The sequence below is a fragment of the Euwallacea similis genome, chromosome 2, assembly GCF_039881205.1.
Source record: "Euwallacea similis isolate ESF13 chromosome 2, ESF131.1, whole genome shotgun sequence".
Classification (NCBI taxonomy): Eukaryota; Metazoa; Arthropoda; class Insecta; order Coleoptera; family Curculionidae; genus Euwallacea; species Euwallacea similis.
This window is the reverse complement of record NC_089610.1, coordinates 2584257-2604639: the sequence shown is the minus strand read 5'-3', so window position 1 is coordinate 2604639 and position 20383 is coordinate 2584257. Positions and strand designations below refer to the sequence as shown.

Here is a 20383-nt window from a genome sequence, read left to right as displayed (position 1 = left end):
CAACCTCTATTTTTAAATCGAAAAACGGCCATCCAGTGTAAATATCAAATCTATTTCTATTCTCAAATAAGTGTTTCATTATTTCAACCAACGTAAAAATTCACAGGCATCAAGAAATGAGAAACTCAAAGAGTGATGACATGCTGAAACATCACCATCAAGGAGAAATGTTACGTTACGCGAGTAGCGGTAACATTCGAAGCCACGACATCAATCAACCGCTAAGGTCGATTCAAGACCATCAGCATAGATTAACCAATGAAGAGAGACTACTCCGCGGTCAGGCAAAGTTGGCTGAAATGGGCGAGGAGGTTAGAAGACGACAGCAGCTTCAACAGCAACAACAATCCCAAAACCGCCTACTAAGTCAGATCCCGCCTAATTCATATTACCAAGCGCAACAACAACAGCAGCAACACTACTATAATACCCAAATGGCCCAGTCCATGCAGAACTTGTCGATTAATCCAACTTACCAAAACAGTGGCTACAATCAGAATTATCCGGGAAATAACTATTATCAGAGTCAAGGCCCGACATCGCCTACTTACAGGTCTCAAAACAATCTTCAGAAACCGGTGAAGAAAGAGGAATCTCCTCCAGCGCCTCCTCCTACTAGTACGCATCCCTTGTATGGACAACCTCCTCCGACGACAGATCCCATGGCTACTTATACAGCGTCTAATCAAGATCCCCCAAAAATGGCTTTGTATCCGACTAGTCCCCCTTCCACCAGTAAACCGCCTAGGGATCCGTGGGCAAGAGAGGAACAGGAGAGACAACAAGGTGAATAATTTTTGTTGTTTTGCTGGTTTCTGATGAATTTTTAGTTGATGTGTGTCTAAAATTAGAGTAATGTCTTATTAGCAGTATAACAATGTGACATTGTCAGACTTCTAAATATTCTTTAAATGAACGTAATTTTGATTCGCAAATGAATTAAACTTAAGCAAAAAATGTCTATTACTGGGTGAGGAATATGAATTTCGGGAATGTTAAGTATAACTTAAGCATTCATTGATTTATTTTGAAGGGGACATTTTGAGAGAATGTCCCAAAACCTCTCCAATATTAATTTATATTTCCACAGAAGCTAGAAGGGAAGCCGCGAGACAATGGCAAGAACAGCAAATACGGGAATTGATGACGCTCTCGTACAGATCTCCTCAACAAGAAGAACAACTCAGGGTATTGCAGTTGGAGCGGGAGTTTCAGAGAAGAGCGCAGGAAGCAGCCGGGGAGGACGATGACGAGACAGAAAAAGTAAGATTATTTGTAAGTTCTGAATGAGTTACGTATATGTTATTTATTGGGACCTACTACAGGGACTGTATCGCCAAAATTTATTCGACTCTCTTGCCCATTTACATTTCCTCCTCCTTCCCCCTGCTCTATCCAATAGCAAACATTGATTTAATAATGTTCATATAATATTTATTCATTTTCGCGGCAGGCAGATATATTGTCTGCTACCTATAGTCAACAAATAGTCATTTTATTGAGATATTGAAATGTCAATCAATCTCTTTTGTGGTGAGGAGATCTATAAATTGATGCTTACTAATGTAATTAAGAATGCGTAAAGTCTGTAACGCCATAACTCTTTTTAAGGAGTCTCCCATCCCACACATGCCACAACCCCAACCAGTTTCCAGTCAAACTGTGGTAAGTACAGTGCCGTCTACTACAGTCTCCAGTAGACAGGAGCCAACGCAACAGCCACCTACATCTATTTTAAAGTCGGGAGTTATCGGGACATGTCAACTTCCCCCGCCCTCTATTACTAACGTTTCCCGGGAGTCCCGAGAGGTACATTTGCCAACACAGAGGCCACTGTCGCCTGTGGAATATTCGGCCCCACCACCACCAGAAAGGTACAAAAAAAAGCTATAGATAGCATTCTGTGAATTCGGCGAGAAAAGTTAATATTTAGTTATTTTCATAATAATAAAAAAGTCATTTCTTATGAATTTGTAATCCATCGCGTTGTAAACCTTTCTTCTCTTTAACTAAAGCATTGTAATCAACGGAATTTTCTAAAATAGAGTATGTACGAAATCGAAATAAGTAATATCTTGTTTTAAGAATAAATTGAAGACTTCACGTAAACAATATATGCTTTTGGTTAATGTAATACTTAATATTTTTGACGACAATTTTCTCTACTACTTAAACCTACTAGCACTCGTTATTCAAACTAAACTTCTTTTTGCTAAATCTAGAGATAATAATTTAATAAAAGAAAAAATATATGTAATATCTGTCAACAGGGGATCTAGTTTTGCTGTCATGTCCATGAGAGCTAAAGACGCTGGAAAACGCGTCTCATTCGAGCCTGTGTCGAACCATAACAACATCCAATCGCCACCTCAAATTCCCAACTCTTTACCAGTGAAAGAAACCGTCAGGGAGGATCCGAATGTATGTAGTCTGAATTAGTTACGTCAAGTTTTAGATATCATTGCATGTAAATAACGCCTATACAGTGTTATAATATCCCATTTAAAATTAAAACTTTATCAAAAGTATGCCCTCCATCCAGTGTTTTATTTGCATTTGATCCTAAAGTATTTAATCTTTTTCAGAGTTTTATTCGCCAAGCCGAATCTATGTTGGCATCCCCCACCTCACCCACCGAGGTTAGTCAAAGCATGGCGACAGCCACCCCGGGAGTCATAGGCGCCCAAGAGGTATATCGAGACCCCAGAGCGCGGCGCCTTGCCGAACAACAAAAAAAGACCCAAAACGAGGCCACGCCCGTTCCCGAAAAGCTCAGTTTCAAGGAGAAAATGAAAATGTTTGCAATGGATTCAGGGGAGCAGGAGACACCCAAAGACAAGAGCAAAATCAGCCGGGCGCAGCGCGACATTGACAATCTCGGCTCGCCGAGTTCGGGAATGGTGCATTAGGATTTTGAGAAATAGTCTGCGAGAAATCGCGCATTTTGTTTCACTTGGGACCAAGTTGTAAGCAGAGACATATATTTTTTGTGTTATTTTTAGTATTTATTGACGTTTTTTATAATAATGCGAGAAGCATGATTTATACATAGGGGAGGTGTTGTGAAGCAGGAGATTTGCGGGTTTTTGGTAGCTAATATCTTCTTACCGGGTGTCAAGGTCAATCAAATAATGTAGAAGAGCTTTTGAACTAAGCGTATTCCCTGAGATTAACCAAGTTATTGAGTGATCTTGGATTTATCCATCACCAAAAAAGAAAAAAAGAGCAGGCACTAAAGTACTTGTGAAAGAGAGTTGAGAAATTATTTTGTATCTTTTTCTGGAGGGGGTTGACTATCTGGAGTACGCTGGACAATTCCTGATCCACCAACGTCAAAAATTTGGATTTTTTTACATGAATTTGCTAAAGAATAACGTCGCACTTAGCATTTGTTTCTTTTTTTCCAAAAATTGACGTCGCGTTTTGACAAGAAAACCATTGCCAATCGGGCAAGCAACATTCCAGATGTTCTAAGTAAATCTAAGACGAAAGCAGATCACTTATTGGTCTAGGTTTCGTATAATGTAGGACAAAATGTACCCAAAAGTACATAAAGCATACGGCAGTATCTACTCTGATCTTAAGAGAGTTGTTTTCGTACTTAGAGAAGTATTTTCGCATTAAGCTTTTTCTGATATTTCATCGAAAGAATTTCCATTGACTGCGTGTCGTCATAGCTTTGGTAGCTTTCAAACAATTTTTTCCAGTTCCTAAGTCACTCACTGGAAACACACTGCATGTTTTCCATGTCGATAGTCCACAAGCGGAGCCTTATGACAAAAATAGAGCTTCTCTTGTGAGCTGGCAACAAACAGTGTAACTTGAACGTTAATGCCGCTTCTCATTGATTTTTATTGTGATTTAGTCGTTATTAGCAATGCTCACCAACACTCAATTCTTTCATGTGTTAACAAAGGGCGAACGCCCGCATCACTTTTAGAGAACAACCATCTTCCAAGAAATGCGTGTTCACATATTTTTCTGAATAAAAATAGTTCTATTGTAAGTTATGTGCCTGCGTAGACTCAACATTCCTACTAAACTGGATCGAGACAGCTTTCTATAAACATGTGATATTTAATCCCATACAAATACCAAACGTTCACCATGTAACTAAAAGACATAATAATATCCATGTGCTTTGATTAATAATAAATAAGGTCTCAAATAGTTTTATAATGCAACAGATGAAAACACCAATATTTTCTTCTTAAAGTGAAACAACCATGTTTTCAGATAAATGGGGCCTACATGCTAATCCCTTTCTGATATGGGTGTTTGACTTCAAACACGCGTATGGGCATGTGCCATTATTTTTCTTAAACAAATGATATTGTGCGTAACAAATGACTTCTTGTGATGTTTTATCTTCGAGGGACCTAAAGGTTTTTGAGCAGCTGATGCACATTTAAAGTAGTTTTAAGTGTAAGGGTATAAATATAATTCAAAAAAAGCGCTGTAGTCGGACCAAAAATTAGTCATAGAGTTACACGATTTTGATCATATCTTCTTACCCTACCCGTCCATACTTGTGACCATATTTTGATATCTAGCGATTGGTTTTCCTTGTGCATTTGTTTGTTCTTTCAATATTGACGAAAAATGAAAACTTCTTAATCAAAAAGTCAAAACAACACATTTCTCCGTCAGTTTTGAGAGATCGTGTTTCGGATACTTCTTCAAAACACATTCTCGACAAAAATATTCAAAATACGAGCTCCCAAAGAGGTCGAAAAAATTTATCGTTCCGACTATTTTGGTGAGCAGTTTACTTTCTTCGAATCCAGAAAGGATACTATTTAATGTATTGCTCACTGGCAGTAAAGAAGAAACTAACGCCAAGGCGAACCGAAATATTTACTAGAACTTAGAGAGAATAGATATATGGTTGCAATGGTATATCGAGGATTCTCTATCTTAATGAATTCACCTCTTAACAATATGTAGGGGTAATTTCAAGCGGTCTAATTGAATTGGTCTTAAGCATACATTACTTCGTGTAGGTTTCTTTTTTCGACTTTTCTGCTGACTGAATAATTGATATAACTCTACTAGTACATCATTCTTTACTAGGTGCCTAGAGACTATTTTGACGATTAAAATCAATACAATTTGTCGCCGCTTTAATACCGAACGTAGTGGCTTAGATAGTGATTCAAACTACTTTATTAAAAGTGTAAATTGTAGATGTTCAAAGGCTTGATAATATATTTAAAAATATACTATATTATACATAAAATTATGATAACAGATTGTTTCAGAAGATGCATTTTTGCGATTTCATAAAAAATATCACATAAGTTAATTCAAACGTAAAAATAAGGAGAATTTGACCTTTAAATACTCCATTTTTAATCTATTGATAAGCAATACTGTTTGCACTTAAGGACCAATTGTTTATAGCTTGTAAGAGCTTATAGGGCGCACACACACATACACACACACACACACAATTAATAAGAGTTTTTGGTGAAACTTATTTAATTTTGGGGATCGTAAAACTGCTTGTAATTCGTCTGATCTGTTTGAAAACTAATAAATGATCAATTTCCATGGTTGCACTTAGTTTAAACTGATTGATGATATGCAGTGTTTGGATTGCCTCCTCCCCAATAATTGTGGTTATCAAATTTCAAGTTAAATTTTTCTGTTTACTTTAAAATGAATCGAGTTTAGTGATCTTTTATCGAATTCTATATACTGATGTCCGTGTATTTTTTCTTTGTAAAAATATATAAAGTTCATATTAATTAAATTAAATATTAATTTTCACATTTTTCTTTTAATATAAGCAATACATCTCTCTGTATTTATGTCAATATTTAGTAGATTTCTGTACATAAACATATGAAGAATGTATATTAATGCTAAGGGTATAGTGAAGTACTGAATCTATGTTTATCTTTTAGGAGAATTGCTACCAATATAAAACAAAATTATGATCTGTTAAATTATGTAATGTCTATTTCTTTCAATTAAAGTTTAAGAATTTAAAACTGTTTGATTTATTTTAGTTGAAAATATTATTTAATAATAAGTGAAAAATTGATTGTTAAAAGTTTTAATTATGGAATTATGCATTAACAAGGAAACTAACATAGGTTTACTTTAAATAAATGTCCGTTACAAGCTAAACCAAAAGTTTGATAGAAAAAGAAAGGATATTTGTGCAGCATCTTTACAATTTTTTTCATGTGTGCAATTTTTCTCAAAAAATTTTACACGTGAAAATTTTGATCGCCAAATTCGGTTTTCGATATGCACGAACGTGACAATTTTGTAAAAAAAAATAGGGAAAATTGTGTGTTCTGATTTCAGTCAGATTGAGTTCTACAATAGCTGTACGATACAACTTTAATATGCTGCAGTCAAAACTTGAATCGGGCAACTTCAATTTTTTGGCCCAAAATTTCCAAGATATGCATGAATGAACAAGAAGAAACAGGTGTTAGTCTTATCTAGGTGAGAGCTCAAAAAGTAGGTTTACTCAAGAGGAGAAGACTGCTGCAACTTTCCCTCCCCTTCGGCTACTCAACAATAGATGGCACACCAAATTTATAAAATAAAATAATTGACATATGCGTCATTCTCCGTCTCCGTGAAAAAAGAATATTTCCTTTTCTATGACAAAGAGAGAAGCAGTCGGAGTTGAGTTGTGTACTATTTTAATATCAATGAAATTTGAACTGGACTTTTAAAAGGTTCAGATGTAAACAAAACAATTTCTTTTAAAATTTTAAAGCAGTTGTAAACCCATGTTATCAAATTAATTGTAATTACCATCTTTCACATACATCTATTAACTACCTCTATTAAAAAACCTTTCTCCAGTAGAGTGTTATGTATCTTGCGTTAGTATTAACACATGGGATAGAATGAAGATTATTAATTCAATCCTCAACCCGCTTCTTGAAGGTCAAAAACAAACATTTCCTAATTCGGGAACTGTAAATTTGGTACTAGGTACTACCTCCCAATTTTAAACCAAACATACATATTTAAGCAATACAAATTAAAATGCAAATAATGAGGTCAACTTTCACCTTCACCAGTAACTGCTTTCCATTAGTCCTATGGCCGTCCTCAGTAGAATTTTATCAAACTTTTTGGTGTTACACTAATTCTCAATGTCTTTATCAAAATTATTTGTGAGCAACTTGATTAGACACCTAAGGGGCCCACCCATTAAAATTTTGTATGGGTCAAAATGCATGTCTTCAGAAATCCAGCGTACCAAACTTACCCAGGAGAAGAAACCTGACTGGAATAGAGCTGTGAGTGAAGCAGAAAAAATTGTTGGGTATCCAACATCTTTTTTAAGTCTACGATGGTTACTGAGTGATGAAATTGCCAATGTTGCCCTGCATCTGAGAAAGTTGGTGGGTTCAAATCATCCATTGCTGAAAACAACAAAGTAAGTTATACTTCTAGGTGTTAAGGTAGTTAAACTTGTTACACTATTCATTGATGATCATCATAAATGTTATACCATTGCAGGGGCCTTTTATACAATGGTAAAAACAACATGCAAGCATGGGGTCTCATTGTCTTGTTGATATCTAAAGCTGCAGGTCACTCCGCTGATATTCCAGATATGGAACAAGATAAGGCTGCAGGTGAGAAATTCAAATAATTGAAGTTAATCATATTTTAAGATTGAGCCACATAGGCATTTGATGCCTCTAAAAATATATTTAGACGTAATACCAGCTGAAGTTAAGCCACAATTGAATAAGTGGAAAAATGTACAGGATTGGGACAATCTTTGTTGAGAAAATTCGTGTACAGAGTAGTCCAAATTCAATATGATTCAGGGTTGCAGAGGTTTTCTCAATACATACTTCTAAAAAATGGTGTATTTCTAAGAACATCTAAGCAATCTCAGTACCATCGCTGACCACTTAGAGGGTTGTTATAGTATATATATATATAGTGCTTTTGTGAACATCATGAAGATGTGTCTGCACCTGCAATTATTAATTTTCCTCCTCACACTTTTAAGACACTTGAAGTCATAGGAAAAGGGAAAGTAGAAATATTAGTTATCTTGAACCTTCTATAGATTTTGAGAAAACCTTAAACCGTACCCAATTTGGGCCACCTTGTAGATAAAATAATAAAGAGTCTTCTATGATTATCTGATGTTAAGGGGTTCTACACAACCAGAGGGCCCTGGCTGAAGTAACTGAAATGATACGAACAAGCCATCTGGTTCATAAAGGACTGGTGAATTTACAACCACCTAATGATGTTGATGCCAGCGGCGATATGATTTTTGGGAACAAAATTGCTCTATTGAGTGGCGACTATTTGTTGAGTAACAGGTATGATGTAATGAAAAGAGACGGAGCTTACAAGCCTCAAACTGCGATTGAATGTTGAAAGTAATGCTAAACTTATCTGGCTGCTGAGTTACATGGAAAGAGTGCAAAATATGCCGTGAATTGGCATGGTTTCCTTGGAAGTTATCATCCTATAAAGTATTATTAGGATTATGATTTTTAAGGAATTCATTCAGCTCTATTAAGTTCAGCGGAGAGTTAAATTTCTTGTTAATTGGCAAATAGAAACTACAACCATTAGGTTGTTGCTCCATTTCCATGAAATTTCTGCCCTTGATAAAGAAATTGGCAATTCAATAATTTAGCTCTTAGTTATACATAATTTCTTTTACCTTCAAATTGTTCAAATTGGCACAACTTTCGTATTTTAAAAAATGTTTCCTTATACTCTCTCAATAGTTGTATTGAGCTGGCCAATCTCAGAAATCAAGATTTGGTAGAATTGATGAGTTCCGCAGTGAGAGATTTAGCAGAAGCAGAGTTTGTCGGCCCCAGAGACAAACAGAACAATCCATTACCTGCTAAGCCAAAATCGAATCAAATAGAGTACAAACAGTTTACAGAGAACAACTTGGAACCTTTGGTTGTTAGTGAAGCCTTAGGAAATGCACAAGCGGAGTGGACTCTGAGACACGTCTTGAATGCTGGTAAGTTTTGAATATGTGATATATTTATGTAAAATCTTATTTATTTTAAAGATAGACACGATCAAAACAAACGCGGTCGTACCGTGACCAAAAAATTATTGGACTGGATTACACTTACGCTTTGTTTAATAAATTGAAAGTTAAAATATATGAGAATATCAGCAAATCACAAACAACAATAAATAACAATTAACAACATGTATGTAAGTACGTACAAAAGCAACGAAAATAAAATTTATTGCAACTCTGTAAAACGATTGTCACGTGCAGGTGTAGGTCAATCAGTGGTTAGCCACGTGGTGGATGAGGCGTTTATTATTGTTTTGAGTGCCTCTGTTTTGAAGATAAACTATAGACTGTACAAAATATACTATTATAATGTATACTTACTTCATACTACTGTATACCTTGTACCTTTTAGTTTACTATATATCTTGTTAGGTTCCCTTCTTGGAAAATCATGTCAAGGGACCTTGAAACTTGCAGGCCATTCTGAAGAACTTCAAGAAAAAGGATATCTTTTCGGCAAGCATTTAGCTCTTGCCTGGCAAGCTTGTTTAGATCGGGAACCTTTCCAGCCAGGTTAGTGCTTGTACTTACTTAACATTATGTGTACTATATACATCTTTAGGGTCGGGAGGTCCATTTAGTCTGGTGTGCGCCCCTCTTATGTTCACACTTCAACACAAACCTGAACTGTATAAACATATAGAGAAAGGGTTAGAAACTGTTGACGACGTGGACTATGATTTGCTGCGAAATGAGGTAAATTCGCACTATCACATTCTATTATTAAATTTATTAGTCCTTAAAGTATTTTAATACTTAAACTATTTTAGGTTTTGGAAGGTCCTGGGTTGGAATTAACTAAACACTTGCAAAAAGAACATTCCCAAGCAGCTCTTAAAGTACTCAATGAACTGCCCGCCTCTGATGCAAGAACTGCATTAGCCAACATAATTGCTGCCGTTCAGGAATCATAAAAAAATTTGCAACAAAAAATCTGCTCTTATTTACTGTGATAAAAACAAGTATTTCTTGGGTATTCCAGACATAGGTGCACTCAGTGTATACCACTAATGCATATGTTTGTTATGTATTTTAAAAATACATCATGTTTGTATACTTGCATTTTTCCACTTTTAAGCATATATTTTAAGATTTATATATATTTTTATGTCATATATTTGTAGGTGTTGGATAAATATATTCTCTTTTTCTCTCTAAAAAACTCCTAGGAATTATTGCACTACAATTAATAGATTTTGATAAATTATATCCAAAAGTTGAATATTTCAGATACTCACCCTTTTTTTGATTCTGTCTATTATGATACGCGTGTTTTGCATCAAGAAATTTCAAATAACAATTCAAGGAAAAAATAAAGGAAATAGAAATAACGACAAAATCTCTTTGGTATTATATTTATAAATTAACATTATCCGAATCAGGTACTCACATAAACATTATCATATCACTTGGGAAAAGGAACTATAAAACTTTAACTATATTTTCTAGTGCTTTTCTAGCGTCACTATCCTTGAACCCCTGAAGGGCTTGAAAACTTTTACTTACATATTCTTCTTTTAATTGCACCGTTTTGGCAATTCCCGGTCCGTGTCTCACAGTTTGGTGTATCATATCAAAGTCGCATTCATAAATGTCTTCCGCTCCTTTCAGGATTTCCGAGTAAAAATCTGGATCATGTTGTAGATGAAACATTAAAGGAGCTAAAATGATGTAACGAAATGTAATCTTATAATATACGCTCCTGAACTAACCTGATATCAAACTGAACGGCCCTTTTTGGTCTTCTTCAAATATTCTTATATCATAATGTGCTTGCAATGCCAATGCCATATTTCTTCCAAATAAATTGCCATATTTTTGATACTCCTCATCATGATTGGCTAATTTTAACGTCGCTTGACAAGATTTTGCCAACAGACTTGCGTTACCTATAAGATCTTAATATAATGGTGATAAACCAGCCATCCTTCTCTTACCTAAAAAATGTCTTAAAGTCCACTCTGCTTTAGCATTTCCTAAAACTTCGTTCACTCTAAAAGGTCCAGTGTCAAAGTTAATTGGGATTTCAATTTCTCCGAATTCTACTAAAGGCTTAGCAGGCATTGGTCTATTCTGTTTATCTCTGGGTTCAATAAACTCGGCTTCAACTATATCTCTCAAAGACATCGAGATCAGCTCGTTTACCTCTTGATTTCTGAGCATGGACATTTCACGAAAACTACTGCTCAACAGGTAGTCTCCTGAAGCGGGATAGTGAAATTGATGGAAAAATGCTTAATAACTATAAATGGAAAACTTGCCTGTCAATAAACTAAGGGTGTTTCCGAAATTCAAATTTGAATATTGTTGAAGGTCTTTAGTGTAAATATTTAAAACACTATTGTGAAGAATATTGCTTGTTCTAACCATTTCTGATACTTCAGCTAATACTCTCTGCGTGTGTAAAATACCTAGAAGGATTGACTTAATGGTGTAAAAGAAGCCAAACTCACTCAGACACAATAAGAGTATATGATTATGAAATTATACACGGTGTCCCTAAAATGACTGTACAGAGTGTCCTATTTTCGATGTAATTGGAGGGTTTCAGGTACTTCCCGAATAGCCCGATTTTTGAGACAAATTCAATGGTCTAAACAGCATTTTGATATCTCGACTCGTTTGGGAGATACAGGGTGTTTTTCGTTTTATGCCGTTTTCTTTAAAATCCCATAACGTTTTTGTTTGTGAATATTTAAAATTTTGGTAAAAACATCTTTAGTGCGTTTTTTTATGTGCAATCCGGTGGCGTACTCGATTTTTTTCTAGCTTAATTTCTTCTCGAGTTACAGACCAAAATTGCATTTTTTTAATAGTAACTATAGTTGGCTATGACTCCATTAATTAAAGATTTTTTTAACTTCCTGAAAATATGTAGTTTCATATATGTATCTCGGTAAATAAGAAAATTATAAATTATACAGGGATACCCTGTATAATTTCATTTAATTTCTTGAAACAAACAAATTAATTCATCACACATTTCACCTTTCACATCACTTTTCAGTTTATAGAATCATATCATTTTGGTGTCGTTCACTAGGAAAGTTTTACACTCTAGGTTTAATAATCTGATATTAAAGTGAGATAGAATGTGATGACTTATTGATTGATCCACAATTTAATACCTGCTGTAATATCTTTATCTACATCTGTGAATCCTTTTCCAATTTCACCAGCTTTAGAGATTAATAAGACTATTAAGCCCCATGTGGGTGTGCGGTCACCAAGAATTAAATCTCTGTAATTGAAGTTTTAAAGTAACTAAATTCAATGTGGACCGTGAGCATTAAATTGTAATTAATGTGTTTTTATCAGTTATTTTTTCAATGTAACAAGGTGAAATTAGGTATTTCTGGAACAACCTAATTGTGTTACACATTTTAAAATATTAATATGGAATCAAGATGTTCCGCAAGAGCGTATTAGATTAGTTTCTTTTAATAGGTACCTTCCTGTAAGACCCCAGAGGCATAAATATATAACATCCATAAGACAACAAATTTCATACAAATCCCAAGTTAAACTTGCTCCATTACTTGATAAAAATAAGAGCAAAATGTTCAAAACTCAGTTTGAAGATATATAGGCAACTAACAAAATATATAATAAATGATTGAGGTAGTTTAAACTATTGGCAGTTGCCAAAATTAAGCCTCATCCACTTTTTCATTATTCTGATAACTTTGTCAGTAAGACAATTTCAATAGAAATGTAGAAATTTATCCAGAACTTTTGCTCTGAAATCGGAAATGAATGGTTTCCAAGGAAATTTCATCTGCTTTAATTTTGACATTTCTATAGAAATTATCTTATTACCTAAGTTACCAGGAGTTTGAAAAACTTGGACTTAGAAACTAGTAGCAAAGACATATACTGGCAGGTATCTGATAGTAATTTGAATAGCAAATACACTGCTAGATAGTGTCTGGTAGGATAGACAATCTGAGGAACCAACAACAGCTTTACGCCTAAGAGGTCTCTCATGAACCTTGATTTATATTATATTAAGATTACATTATTATATCATTATTATTACATTATATCAAAATTTATATTAAAGATCTTGATATGTTTAGTAATAGCTGACTTGAAGCAAACTAATGTTCTGTTTCATCTTATGCAACCACAGATCCACCACTGTTCTTTTCAATAAATCATCAGTTGTGAAGATGACCATTTCACTGGCAAAGAGGGCGTAAGAGACTAGGCTTGCTGACAGATCAATTATATACATATACTTGTACATTTCACATTCAATGTATGAATCAAGTTACAATACACAAATCATTATTACATATCTTTTCACAACATTCGACCAGAAATTTTTTGATACTTCATTATTCTATTCATTATACTATTTTACTTTATCAATTAATTTCCTTTTATTTTGACAATGAGCACTTTCTTTTAACACTGAACCTTACATATATCACTTACCGAGCTGTGGCTAAAAATGGATGGTTTGTTCCAATGAGACTTTTAATGTGATGTGCGATACTTGCGACTTCATCATTTAGCAACCAGCGCAGACTTAAAAATGAAGTTGGATATCCCACTATTTTTTCAGCCTCACTTACAGCTTTTCTGCAGATTATTTCTTCTTTGGATTGTGTGGCAACATACTTTTTTGATACAGGATATAGGAAAGAAGTCACAGAATTTTGGAAAGTTTTAGGAAGGGTCTTATTGAATTGACTGAATAACTGTGTACACATACTTACATATGTATATTGGTATTAATATATTGAGTTGTTTTGGTTATATTTTGAACTATTTGAATATTTTGAATCCTGACGAGAAGAGGGCAATTTTTTTCTAATAAAATATTCAAAATAACAGGATATCAATAAGCGTTCGTTTGGCTGGCAATTCTTAATTTTTTAGTATACCCTATATTGTAATTAAAATAAAGTGTTAAGGAAACAATTCAATATTAAATAATATTATATAAGAAAAGTGACACAAAAAAAGTAAACAAAAAGATGTCAGATACGGGATATAACTATTTGACACAATGCCAAAATCATTGAAAAAATAGGTCTGTCCTTGTTGTTTGCTGAGAGATGAGCAAAGTAAGAAATAATCGATATTAAACTAGTTTTCCTGAGGATGTCACGTGCACGTGACCTAGGCTGGTTCCTTGAGATGGTTAGTTAAATGTAAATCGAAGTAGGGAGCGACAAGCCTCAGGTTCAAAATCAATAAAAACAAATTATTGATTTATTCCAACTATGAAAAGTGATTATTTTTTACTTTAGAAATAAATACAGTGATTCAAAGGATATTTATTATTTTTATTTAGGGTAGAATAGATAAGTTAAAAACTAATAGGTGGATATTATCGCCAATCCAAAACACAGTACCAAGATCATTAGACTTGGTTTGTCAGATCTTGTTCTTTAACGTTGCCACAGATTAAAATAAATGTAAATAAATATTCTCAGAGACCCAACTTTACTCACATATCATTCTAAGCTCTAAAATTCATCAAATATTTCATATAAACATGTATCGAAAACGCTCTATTTTCTACATAAGGTATGAAACTTAATTTCTGAGGATGGCTTTTAGTTAATATTTGCGATATTCATGTTTCGTTTGAATCATTAGATTTAAAATAGTTTACGTGTGTTTGTCTTTTCTATCTTCGATATCGCGTCCACAGGTTCCAGAACTAAACAGCCGAATTGGTTAGTTGCTGTTTCTACACTCGGACGCCAGAAACGACAAAGCTATGGGTCAAAGCCATTTCCTGCAATATTCTTCAAATTACTTTATTATTCTCTTTCCGAAAACCGAGTTTTTTTTCAAAAGGATTCGAAAACGAATTAAGGTTAAGAGAATGTAAACAAAAGACGTGCGGCATGTCATAATGGATACGTCCCATTCGATGCGCAGTAATCAAAAAGAAATTTATAGGGGCCTTAGCTAACCTATAAATTTCTACCCTCCTTGCGTCCTCCGTCCTATGACATTGGTCGCCCCAGAGTTAAGTCTCAGAGCCCTTCATAATGTTATTAATGCTGTAGTTTCTACTACGCTCTGCCTTTTTTATCCTGTTTTTTTTCTCGTGTTGTGCATATAGGTAACATAATAAATGTTTTGGTATTAAATTCCTAAAGTAATGATCGCTGGTTGATAAAAAAATATAAGTGCTTATTATCACACGTGGGGACAACATTCGGAGCAATGTCTTCAAATTCAAATTTTGCTAATATTTTCACTGTAACTTTAGATCTAAGTAAATATTACAAAGATTACCGTAAATTTACAATAATTTTGATTAAAGACACTTTTAAAACAATACACGATGTAAAACAGCACATTGAAAATCTCTTTAAAATAAAGGATTTTTATTTAACTATTGCACAACACTATTTACCTGCTGCAGAGGATGTGAGGATTCTTCATAGCCAGAAGATCGTGTGGTACGTAAGTAAATACTCTTGTCATTTCATGTCCCAATAAATGAATTTGATTGATCTACATAATTTTGGCACCTTGGGACAGATTTTCAGTTGATCTATGCAGTATGCCTTTTATGGGTTAATGTTTAAGTTAGGTTTAATTATGATTTTTTAGAGAATGAAGGCATATTCTTTGTATATAGAGAAAAGACATTTAATCAAAATTGAAGGTAAGAATGTCAGCAAATTATTGACATACCATTAACCTATGTTGATAAGCTGGCATGATCACATAAAGCTGTATTTAAATAAGTTAATATTGTGCCTTTCCAAAAGGTAATATCTGATAATATGTATGTAGGTACATATGAAAGAAAGCAAAATGAAACTGATTGCAACTCTGTAAAACGATTTCAGCAGTTGGTCGCTTTATTATTGTTCTGATCATGTCTATTTTGAAAATATATAGAATATATAGAAAATATATAGGTAGTTTGTACTGGCCTAATCAGACCTGAAATACTAAACAATTGCAATACTACAACTACTACTTAGAATTACAATTGCTTTAAGGAGTACCACAATACTGTCGGATTTTCAGTGTATAGTGTTGCAAAATATTATTAAACATTTCATCTTTGTTAACTAATATTTACTTTCTATCTTCAGTGTTCATCCTCTGAATCAAATTGAGGCTGCATATGAGCTCTTTAATAATATCTCTACACCAGAGAATATCGTTCCAAACACGCCAACAAAAAGACAATTAGAAGAACCACCTAATTCAACAGACAAAGAAAACATAGATTACAAAAAACACAAAACTGATGGCCAAGCCCTTGGTACCAATCTTTCTAATAATAACACTCCTTCAAAAGAAGACCTATCAAAAACAGAAATTTCTGTACCAGTGTCTACTCCGAAAACTGTTGTAGATTCAGTTTTAGAAAACAAACAAAATCAAGAAGGTCAGGAGATTGTAAACCAGGAAGCATTGACTCCCCTGAAACCTAATAAAACTCACATTAGTGAAGTTGGTTCAACATTACCAGAGACAGCGGTGAGACTTTCAAGACAGGCAGACAATGCAGTCCAACAATATACCAAATATATCCCTCCACAAAGAATAACTGATGAACATATATCAAAGAAACGAGTGAATATTGTTAAAGTTGAATATCTTACCAAACCAGGTGTTGCAGGAAATGACAAAGTTGTGCCAAGTGATCATTCGTCTAAACGGCTGTCAGAGTGCTCGGAGGATTTTCCAAAAGAAAACTATGTTAAGATTATGATCTCTGAATTTGAAAAAGTCATTCCGTCAGGAAAGGTAGAAGTATCTCCTGAGAATCACAAAGAAGAAGCATCAAATTACACCCAAATTTATTTAAATCAAAAAGCTGCAAATACTTCATGTACTAATCCAGCCTTTAGTGGTGAGAAGACGAATTTAAATTCTTCTGAGCCAAAGAAGCGATTAGACAAAGTTTTACAAATGCTCAAACATGATGCCAATCCACAGTTATCAGCAACTGACCTGTCACAAGGGACCTTCGTAGAAGATGATGTGATCTCATTACCATCAAGTGGTAGTTTTAATATGCCTGTGGTGATAGGATCTGTAAAACAGAATGAGACATGTAGCTTTAAAAATCCAGAACCGATAAGTGGCGTATTGGACGGAACTGAAGAAAATAATTTGAACGATTTGAATAATTTAAATGGGACTCGTATTTCTGAAATATGTCTGGATTGTTCATATGATTCAGTCACTCACAACATCAGCACTGCTTCACAAGAATCAAACCCCACTAATGACATCCTAAAACCTGCAAAAGATAGTAAAATTAGAAAACCAAGCACAGGATTTGGTATAGGTTCTTTCCTAGAGGAATTAAGGGATATATCTTCAGTTTTGTCTCAGGAAAGCGATGTTTCATCAATAGAACATGTGAAGAAAAGAAAGCGATTGAGGAAACGCGTTAGGAAATCTAAAAGCAAAGTCGAGCCCTTATTTATACCTACTAAACATGAAATTTCTATACCTGAAATTACACCGAATACTCATAGGGTTCATATAAGGTTTGATGACCAAGGGCGAGCAATAAATCAGGATGAAGAGGGAAGTGTTGAAGCATTGAAGATTGATGAGAAAAGTAGTGTTTCTACTGAGAGTGAGAAATATAATGTTCCTACTGAGAATGAGAAATCTTCTATTGCCCCCCAAGTTGAAGCAATGCCAATTGCTAATGAAAAAGACGTTTTAATGGAAGATAAACCGATATTTACTGTGGAAAATATCGAGAATTCTCCATCTATGAAAGACAGATTGGAACCTAAGGTTGGGGATATAATAGCTTTTAAGGTAATATTTTAATACTTCAGTTTTGATGCAAGCAAAATTACATATTGCAATATTTTATTATGTTGCGTAAAGTTTCGATAATTCATAACTAGCTGTTTACAGATTCTCAAAATCTCAGAGAACTATACCCCTCAATTGTCCAGCCTTATTATTGGGAAAGTAGCAAACTACGCGTCCGAAGTTGTGTCTTTTAAGATACTAAGTAAGTCAAGTTTACTAAATATTTCATATCCGATTCGATTATAAAGAGCTCATTATGATATTGTTTTGTAGCCATAAACTGACTCATTATAATCCTTGTACAATAAAGCTGGTGAATTTGTAATCTTAGTAGAATAAAGCAGGTAACATACATATACAGGGTGACATTTTAAAAACTTGCAATAGCTATATCTTAGAAATGAAAAAATATTTGAATAATTCCCCGAAACCGTTCCTATAATAAGTAGGGGGAACCAAAATTATGTACTTACTAACCTACCCACGTCTACTCTCTAACCCCCAACCACCCCCCACTTTGTAATTTTAAATGGCAATCCCCTATTCGTAAGGGCTCATTTTAAAGCTCTTTTAACATGCTTTACGATCCTATTAACTAACATCACATTTGTTCAAGCAGTTATCGAATTATTAAATAAAAAAAGGAATAGAATATAGATTTTCAGAATCGTATTGAAGCGCAGACTAATATTTCAAATAATTATCGTTTATTCAGAGGTTTTGAACAATTTAGAACTGTTTACATTTTTTATATTATAGTCATAGTGGTCAGCAAAATTAGTAAACTTTTTTTTATCCGGAATTATGCTTTTAGACGTCCATTAATTTCATTTCATTTTAATACTGAAATCAATGAAGAAGATTTTGACTAATATCGTTTAATAATCTTTAAAACTGAGCATCAGTGTCATTAAGGTGTTCATTTCATTTTATTTCTTCCACAATGGTGAACAATATTGCTGAACGTATAGAAATAATACTTATTTATGGCTCGAGAGCAGCGGGACTTTAACGCAAAACAATTAGGAGGACATTAAAATTGAACATATTTCATCCTTATAAAATCCAAATCGTTCAAGAACTTTGTAACAATCACCCGGACAGGAGAATTGAATTTTGTGAATTAATGACTCAGAGAATTTTTACTGAACCCTGACTTATGAAAAACATTTGTTTTAGTGATGAATCTTCTTTTTATTTAAATGGGTATGTTAATAAGCAAAATTGTCGTTATTGGACTGAGCAGAACCCACACGTATTTAGAGGTCATACCCAGTACCCTGAAAAGCCTAATGTTTGGATTGGCATATTGGGGGATGTTATTATTGGTCCGTTATTTAGAGAGAAACTTAAATGGTGTGGTTTATGCTGATATGCTTGAAAATGCCATTGAACCTTTGATTATTCGTGAATATTCATGAATATTAGAAAACCAGATTGACATACAAGGAAATGTCTTTAGATGAAGATTTGCTACATTTTCACCACAACAGTGTACTTCCTCACTATTTGGCTTCAGTTAGGCAATGGTTAGATGACCATTATTTAAATAGATGAATTGGTAGAAGAGGCGCAATCGAGTGGCCACCACGGTTTCCAGACCTAACGTCACTTGGTTTTTTTTTATGGGGACATCTAAAATCTGGGGTCTTTAAAACTTAGCTTGACTTAATTAAGGAACAACGAGAAATAATTTTTCAAGCATGCCGGTTTATATCAAGGGAAACTTTAGTTAACATTCGTCAGAAATTTGAAAACGGTCTGTTATTGTCTGGAAAATAACGGAAATCGTTTTGAACACTTAATTAACTAAAAGGTAAATGCAAACATTCTATTCCTTTTTTATTTTATGATTCGATAACTCCTTGAACAAATGTAATGTTAGTTAATACGATCGTAAATCATTTTTAAAGTTTTAAAATGAGGTATTACAATTGGGTGTTGCCATTTAAAATTACAAAGTTGAGGTGGCTGGTAGTTAGAGGGCATACGTGGGTAGGTTAGCACGTACATGCATATATAATTTTGGTTCTCTCTCTTTATTATAGAAATTTCGAGACATTTTTCAAATCTTTTCATTTCTAAGATATAGCCATTACAAGTTTTTAAAATATCACTCTGTATGTACATTTATTTAAATTCCTGAACATCTGATGTATCTTTACAGTCATGTCACATGAATCGAATTATGTTATTTTTTTAAATAAAAACGGATTTATAATTTTCGTGTTTTCAGGTGGTATGCAGGAATTTGCTAATCCCACTGGAAAATTCTTCATAGATCTCGACGTAAAAGCAATGGATGTAGAACCAGGGTGTAAAGAGTTGCGGTGGGAGAATGTTGTTGAACCGAAGTTGTTATTTCCATAAAGTATTCGTTACTATCATTTATTGTCCTCTATTAATTTCTTATTTACTTTTGTGATTTCGTTATATTTACCATTATTAGCAATTAAAGGAAAATAATGTTGAGTCTTAAAATTGAACGTTGCAATATTGTGTGTTATATTGCCTTTAAAATAGGCATAGAACCATTTAAAGAAAAAACTT

General features: G+C 34.0%; 4 protein-coding genes across 7 annotated transcripts in view; 3 read left to right on the top strand and 1 right to left on the bottom strand.

Moving 5' to 3' along the window:
- cno (adherens junction formation factor afadin) overlaps window positions 1–5996 on the top strand; it is a 59045-nt gene extending 53049 nt beyond the window's left edge. For all 3 annotated transcript variants that reach the window (XM_066405940.1, XM_066405939.1, XM_066405938.1), the window contains 5 exons: window positions 107–786; window positions 1091–1263; window positions 1612–1874; window positions 2271–2421; window positions 2586–5996. In XM_066405940.1, the coding sequence (XP_066262037.1) occupies window positions 107–786; window positions 1091–1263; window positions 1612–1874; window positions 2271–2421; window positions 2586–2909 (1591 nt within the window). In that variant the 3' untranslated portion in view covers window positions 2910–5996. The remainder of the gene's footprint in view (window positions 1–106; window positions 787–1090; window positions 1264–1611; window positions 1875–2270; window positions 2422–2585) is intronic.
- A 718-nt stretch (window positions 5997–6714) lies between these two features.
- Window positions 6715–10063, top strand: Pdss2 (Decaprenyl diphosphate synthase subunit 2). 2 transcript variants are annotated; one of them, XM_066405951.1, is made up of 7 exons: window positions 6715–7414; window positions 7498–7616; window positions 8150–8318; window positions 8736–8989; window positions 9431–9571; window positions 9621–9754; window positions 9829–10063. In XM_066405951.1, exons 1-7 carry the CDS (start codon window positions 7128–7130, stop codon window positions 9970–9972), a joined length of 1248 nt encoding a protein of 415 aa, XP_066262048.1. In that variant the 5' UTR covers window positions 6715–7127; the 3' UTR covers window positions 9973–10063. The 2 variants fall into 2 exon arrangements, with proteins under 2 accessions (XP_066262048.1, XP_066262047.1); XM_066405950.1 differs by having other exon boundaries at window positions 8150–8324; window positions 8742–8989.
- Window positions 10064–10437: 374 nt separating this feature from the next.
- Window positions 10438–13982, bottom strand: LOC136419533 (all trans-polyprenyl-diphosphate synthase PDSS2-like). Its single transcript, XM_066405952.1, has 6 exons — window positions 13499–13982; window positions 12187–12299; window positions 11320–11469; window positions 10996–11259; window positions 10771–10947; window positions 10438–10719 (listed from the first exon to the last, which is right to left on the bottom strand). Exons 1-6 carry the CDS (start codon window positions 13774–13776, stop codon window positions 10481–10483), a joined length of 1221 nt encoding a protein of 406 aa, XP_066262049.1. The 5' UTR covers window positions 13777–13982; the 3' UTR covers window positions 10438–10480.
- A 920-nt stretch (window positions 13983–14902) lies between these two features.
- On the top strand, window positions 14903–20319 carry LOC136419530 (coilin-like). Its single transcript, XM_066405948.1, has 4 exons — window positions 14903–15489; window positions 16138–17833; window positions 17936–18035; window positions 20070–20319. Exons 1-4 carry the CDS (start codon window positions 15251–15253, stop codon window positions 20201–20203), a joined length of 2169 nt encoding a protein of 722 aa, XP_066262045.1. The 5' UTR covers window positions 14903–15250; the 3' UTR covers window positions 20204–20319.
- The last annotated feature ends 64 nt before the right edge of the window (window positions 20320–20383 follow it).